The 6,863-nt window shown below is 44.0% G+C and overlaps 1 protein-coding gene across 1 annotated transcript; it reads right to left on the bottom strand.

Moving 5' to 3' along the window:
- Nucleotides 1-456: 456 nt before the first annotated feature.
- Nucleotides 457-2,484, bottom strand: LOC306714731 (C-type isolectin Sp-CL4-like). The gene is made up of 6 exons (XM_079184851.1): nt 2,407-2,484; nt 1,653-1,774; nt 1,440-1,567; nt 1,217-1,354; nt 997-1,105; nt 457-671 (listed from the first exon to the last, which is right to left on the bottom strand). Exons 2-6 carry the CDS (start codon nt 1,726-1,728, stop codon nt 604-606), a joined length of 519 nt encoding a protein of 172 aa, XP_079040977.1. The 5' UTR covers nt 1,729-1,774; nt 2,407-2,484; the 3' UTR covers nt 457-603.
- Between the last annotated feature and the right edge of the window lie 4,379 nt (nt 2,485-6,863).

Below are 6,863 nucleotides of genomic sequence, written 5' to 3' on the forward strand. Positions count from 1 at the left end.
TCAAACAAGATGTTTTGTCTCCCACTTTATACGAAGCACTTCCCGTGCTTTTAAACTGATAGATTGTGGTATAAAGTATATATGTAATCCTTAACTCATCTTCCACCCTCCATAGACTATATAGTTTGTGTTTTTCTTGCATTTCATTGTGCAACCCTCTCACTGGATATCATAACATCAAAACACCTTCTTAGATTAGTCTCTACTGACAACACCAACATACGTTTGTTCAGTTCATAATTATTAGAATCAGTTCATTGTTGGATTTGGTGTTTTCATGGGATTATGATTGGATTTATCCTTTAACGAGCTTCGTGCACACAGAACGCCGACACCGTGAAACGCGTTGCAGCGCTGTTGTTGTCCCACAGTTATGTTAAAAAGAAATGCACGTGGAAGAACATGAATAACGCGTATGATGCTGAACGTGAACAAATGAAAGGAGACGCTGGGAGATGAATGCTGAAGCGTTTACTGCAGTACAGTTCAGAGCTGGTGTTTACAGGTTATCATGAACCAGACTGGTCCACCTGCAGCTCAGCTGACCAGCTGTCGACGTCGACACTGGTTGAACATGTGAAAGCAAACATCAGCTGGTGATGATCACTTTCTCTTTTTGCAGACATAGTCTTTCTTCAGTGAGCACGGTGCATCGTTCCACTTTCCCCAGGCTGGAAAAAAAGAAAAGGTCGATTATATATCGATTATATATTCATATTTCCTGCTTTGAGCAGACAGATCATGGACCTCATGCAGGAATATTTTAGTCTTAAAGTGCTCGTTTCAACTTGATGAAGGTCACATGATCAGGAGTAGACGCATGTTCATGATGAGTGATCATCAGTGTAATCAACGTCCCTAAATAACCTCATAAGGCCACATGTTTTATTGAGAAACACAACACATGTAGTGTCAGTAGTGTTTGGGCTCCTGCAGGATTGCAGACTTTTCTTTTCATATTCAGAAGTTACTTTTGTATCATTTATTTTCCCTTACCAAGAGCATTCATCTCGACGCAGGCCTCTTGCCGAAGATAATTGTCTGGTTGGTTCGGAAGCCAATTAGAGTACTTGAATACAGTTCCATCCGTGTTAATGAACTTCCCCTGAAGAACACAAAGGTGAGGATCAGTGATGACATGTGACACGTTCTGCTCTACGTATCGTCCATCGGGGGTCTTTCCTCCTCTGATTACAATGAGGCGTTCACGGCTTACCCGTGATCTCACGGCTCCGATCCAAAAGGATCGACGGCCTGCACCAGTGTTGTAAAAATGGCTGATACACAAGACATTAAGCATCTCTTCCGCATTGTTTATTGACACCAGCTCACTATCCATGGAGCGGCAGTGAGCCTGAAACAACAGACATTTGAGTGTAAGTTTTCTTTATCAGAACATATAAGCCTGTGTGTGTGTGTGTGTGTGTGTGTTTTATCACCTGGGCATCGGTGGCAGATTTGGGGGTCTCAAAGTATTTCATACACTTGGTAGTCCAATCAAAGGTGACCCATAGAGAAGCATCACATCGTATAGGATGCACGGCGTCGCACATGTTTCTAGCAACCTCTGTGAAAACACAACGTGCTTCAATGAGCGAGTTTCTTGGGTTTTGGTTGAATAATAACATGTGGGTCTTGGTATTGTAACCTACCATTGTCCGATAAGCCTTTCACCGCGATGACGGCTCCCACCAACAGCAGGACGGCAGTTACCACAGCTGGACGCATGACTCAGACCTCACTGACTCTCAGTGCTCCTCCGCTGGAATGTGACCTGGACATGTGACAGTTCGATGCAGACGTGACTGAACGCTTCAGGTGGTTTAAGAAATCAATCACTGGATCAGATTTACTGCAAGTCATCTCAAAGAAAAAGATCGTTTTTTATGGGCGATATGCTGGTTTGCTAAACATGAAACTACCCGGTTAGCTTAGCATTAAAGGGCTCATTCTGATATTTTGAAGTGGGTTTGTAAACACTGTATGCATTTAATGAGCGGAAATTGACACGTGTTGCTGGAATTTTGTAGCAAAACTCACGAAAAAAGAAGGAATAACTTTTTGTAAGACATCATACGAACAGCTGTATTTATCTCTGTCTCCTGTTAAAAGACGAGTTTGACATTTAAGGAAATATTTCTTTTGTCGTGAAGATTTGAAGAGACGATAGAGTGAATATGAAGCTACAGCCAGAAGCTGGTTATCTTAGCGTGAAGACTGGAAACAGCTGGTCTGGTTCTGTTCAAAAGGTTAAAAGAAACTACCTGCACCTTAAAGCTCACTGATGAACATGTTATGGTCCTGTTTAGCACAAAAAAAACCTTAAAACCGGTAGAAGACTGAAGAACCTGTCAGATATACGTGTTGTTCTGATGTCCTAAAACAAAGAGAGAAGAAGAAGCTCACCACAGATGTGTTCTGGTTCCTCGTTGCTCTTCTGTCTGACTGTCAGGTGGATCTTCCTCTCACTCTTATACTCAACACTCATGGCCTGTGGACATGTCAATGTTCTGCCAATGTCAACAAATGGATCTTTTATAATCATATGATTAATTATCAGAACAAACAGTTATCAGATCAAACAGTTGTCAGAACAAACAGTCATAAAGTTTTACCATGTGACTGTTGTTTGATGTGTAAGAATAAAGTTCAACCGACTGCAGCTGAGTTTTGGGGTTCTGTTTGATCCTCCAGTGACTGACGTTAAAATACATAAACTGTCACTTTTAAGTGTGTTTTCAGCAACAACATTCTCTGATTACACTTTTAGAATTCAAATAAAACTGCTAACATACAATAAATAAGTGATATAAAAAATGCATTTCTATCGTTTCTTTGCTTGTTTTGTTTGTTTAAGACCCGATTCAGCCTAAATCCAGTTCAGCCCAGTCAGGATCTCTTCCAACATCCTGACCCAGATGTGACCCTCTTTAGTTTCCCTTTCATACCCCTTTGATGTGTCCAGCTCTCCCTCCCCTCTCCATGGCCCCATCTTCCCTTATCTTGCTCCCCTTTCCCCTAACGAGGTCCTCAGACTTCTTATATCTAACCGCCCCACCACGTGCTCCCTTGATCCGATCCCCTCCCCTCTTCTTCAGTCTATTGCGACTGAACTCCTTCCTTTCCTCACCATTGTTATGCCGATGACACCCAGCTGGTCTTGTCATTTCCCCCCCGGTGGAGGTACGCATCGCTGCGTGCTTGGCTGACATCTCGAAGTGGATGACGATACACCACCTCAAGCTCAACCTGGACTAAACCGAGCTACTGTTCCTCCCGGGGGAAGGGCTGCCCGCACCGAGACCTGTCCATCACTACGGACGATACCGTGGTGACGCCAACTCGGACTGCGAGGAACCTGGGTGTGACCCTGGATGACCAACTGTCGTTCTCAGCAAACATCTCATCGGTTACACGCTCCTGTAGATTCCTGCTCTACAACATCTGGAGGATTCGCCCCTTCCTCACTGAGGAGACGGTGCAGGTGCTCATCCAGGCTCTTGTCATCTCCCGCCTGGACTACTGCAGCTCTCTACTTGCTGGAGCCCCGGCGTCGGCCATCAGACCGCTGGAGCTCGTCCAGAAAGCTGCTGCTCGCCTGGTGTTCAATCGCCCCAAGTTCTCCCACACAACCTCCCTTCTCCGTGCTCTAAACTGGCTCCCTGTAAGAGCTCGCATCCAGGTTCAGACTCTGGTGCTAGCCTACAGGGCAGTGAAAGGAACAGCTCCTTCCTATCTCCAGGCCATGGTCAAGCCCTACACCCCCGCTCGACCACTTGGCTCTGCTGCCTCGGGGCGATCGGTTCCCCGTCACTCAGAGGTCCCTGCGGCCGATGGACCCGGTCTCTGTTCTCTGTCCTGGCCCCACGATGGTGGAATGAACTCCCCACTGACGTCAGGACAGCGGAGTCGCTGCCCATCTTTCATCAGGCTGAAGACTCACCTCTTCAAGAAGCTCTACCCTGAGCCTTCCTCTCAGCACTTATTGTATTTGTATTTGCTCGTTGCACTTATTGTATGTTTGTTTCTGCTCTGTACGTTTGCTCTGGTTTCTGCTCTTAGATGCTTGTTTAACAAAGGAGATGCACTTATGACTTCTGGTGACTAGTATTTCTCTTGAATACCGATGTTGAATACACTTATTGTAAGTCGCTTTGGATAAAAGCGTCTGCTAAATGACTGTAATGTAATGAAACAGAGTCCGTCTCTCTCTGTTAAGACCATGAAGTCTGTATTGAGCTCAGTTCAGACGGTGTCTAGCCTCTGGCCTGGACACACTTATGTAAGGAGGACAGTCAGAGCTATAAGGCAGTTGACATTGATGACAACCACCAAAGGTTTGCTTTGGCACCACTCAATATTTAAAGGGTGTGGATGGCAAATATTATTCAACAGACATAAGTCAATAAATTACCTTTTGAATCCTCCTTTGGCTCATATCGTATAGACGGTGTGATTTTAAGTGGCGTGAAGCCAGTGCCAGCTGTTTTGAAGCCCCGTTCCTCCCCACGTGTAGTGTCTGAGTATCTTGAGTCGGTCTGAACTGAAGATCTGGATCCGTAAAAGGTTAATTAAGAGTAATCCCGAACTTGTCACATCCTCTCCTCAAACGTCATAAACTGCTGAATGTACAGTATAAGGTACACTTCCCCCACAAGCTTGTTATTTAGGGAAGTCTGTCTGGTTTCCACTGCTGCATAAACACCAAGACATCGTTGGATGAAGGCTGGAAGGAGGTACGTTCTTCTATTCATACTTCATTTGGGTTCATTTTACTCACATTTGCCGTTGAAAATATCATGTAAAGTACTCATTTGCAGACACACAGGTTTTTATATTTACATGAACACAATTTTGACATTTTTGATCATTGATTATTAATATATTCTTTCCTATAAGAAAATACTCATGGTGGTCAAAAATATCTCCATAAATATGCTTTTTAGAAAGAAAAGAAAAACCTTTGATTGGCCTCCTTGAATACTTTGTATCATAAATATCATATTTCATATATATCCTATCATAAATATCGTGACTCCAAGAATTGACGTGGACATATTTGAAGTAAACTGATACCAAAACAAAAATGCAATACATGGAAGTGGCTCCAGTGTAAGAATATTTGAATCCCCTTAAGTTCCCAGAACTCCAAACCTGAACTGTGGTGAACAAATGATCACTTCACATGTGTGACCGTACTGTTCTAGCTGGCCCCAGACCTGAAGCTTCTCTAATTCTGCAGCGGTTCCCAGACCCCGCACACCCTTTGGTGGTGAGAATCACTACTCTTATGTCTCTGAAGTTTCACTTCCCACCTGGTTCACCGGATCACAGCAGTGAGCCGGCTCCGGTCCTCAGTCTTCAGATCTCCACTTCTTCATCTTCTTTGTCGAGGGAGGTTGAGGTTTAGAGTCAAAGTCAACTTTTGTCTTTGTGTGCGTTTAATTCAAGCGTCTACAGCCCAGTCAGATGAATGAGATGCACAAATGAGCAAAGGACACAAGACTGTGTTGAGTACACATTGTCTAGTCCTGGTACAAAAACAGCATCATTCTCACAGAACAATGTCGGCCATCTTGTCTTGCTCTGTCCTTGTTCATTGTGTAAGGCACTAAAGCTTTGTCTTTGGAGAGATAGAGACTCTTCTTACGGAGAATGCATATAAGATCCTGAAATCTCCACGACACACTCTAATAAACATGTGATTTAATCCGTTCCTTAAACTATTGCTTATGTTTTTGGCTTCTGAAAGGCTAAAAAACGAATTACTCCACCCTCCAACCTCGGTCAAGCCACTTATGGCTATTAGCTATAATTGGACAATCGTTGTTCGGGTGAGGAGTTTAGCTGATGGGCACCACCAGCTGCTGAAATGAATTCTGGGATTTGTTTTTCTGCTCTGGTTCCAAATGAAGCAGTGTAACTTATTAACTGTACCGACGACTGCTCTTGTTCTCTCTTCTGACCTAAAGATGCACAGTGTTTGACGATGACGTCCCTGAAGACGAGATACCTCCCGCCCCTCGCTGCCTTCCTCTTCCTGTCCGTCGTTCCTGCCGTAACCGAAGTGGTGGACTCGATGTCCGACTGTCACCAGTTTCTTCTGGAGGGAACTCCGCCACAGGTCCCAGGCGTCTTGGAGGGCGGGAAAATCCTGAACCAGAACCGATACAAACCCATATGCCAGACTTTTAAGAACGAGAGAAGATTTGTGACGCTCTACGACACCGAGAACAAGATTCCCGTGTTTTCTGCGTACAAGTACAGAGGGGCAGTAGGAAAGAGACCCCGAAACGACTGGAAGATAGAGCCACAGGTAGTTTCTTTTTATTAACTTACAGTATTATTGAATTTTGAGTGCAAATATTTGCTGCTAGTGCACACACATCTATAGTACAAGTTCATGGGATAGTTCATCAAAGACGCTAGCAAAGCACATCCCACAGGTCTGACCATCGTGTTTCTCTCTATCTGTAAATGTTAAAGTGAGTTACGGATGAAAATGACAACATGAAATTGAAAAAAGCTTGGTGATTTCACATAATTCCGCAATTGAAGTTAACTGACAGGAAGTGATATGTTGTCGTTAGCGCGACGTCTTGGTGATTCTTTTCGTGGGATTTGGTGACGTCTCCGTATAGTGTTTAACCCAGATCAGGACCAGATACACAAAGGAGACGTGGTCCACATGCATTGACCCGCTCACCAAATCTGTTATTCATGATGTAATAAAACAAAGAGCGACAGCTCTTCTGTGCTGCTTTTTCTAAATGCTACTGCTTAATGAAAGGGGATTTTGGCTGAACATTTGATGTACTTTATAGCGACTCTGCCTGCTCTAGTAACTTAGACTTTAACTCTTA

This window comes from Pholis gunnellus, assembly GCF_910591455.1.
Source record: "Pholis gunnellus genome assembly, chromosome: 23".
NCBI classification, from domain to species: Eukaryota; Metazoa; Chordata; class Actinopteri; order Perciformes; family Pholidae; genus Pholis; species Pholis gunnellus.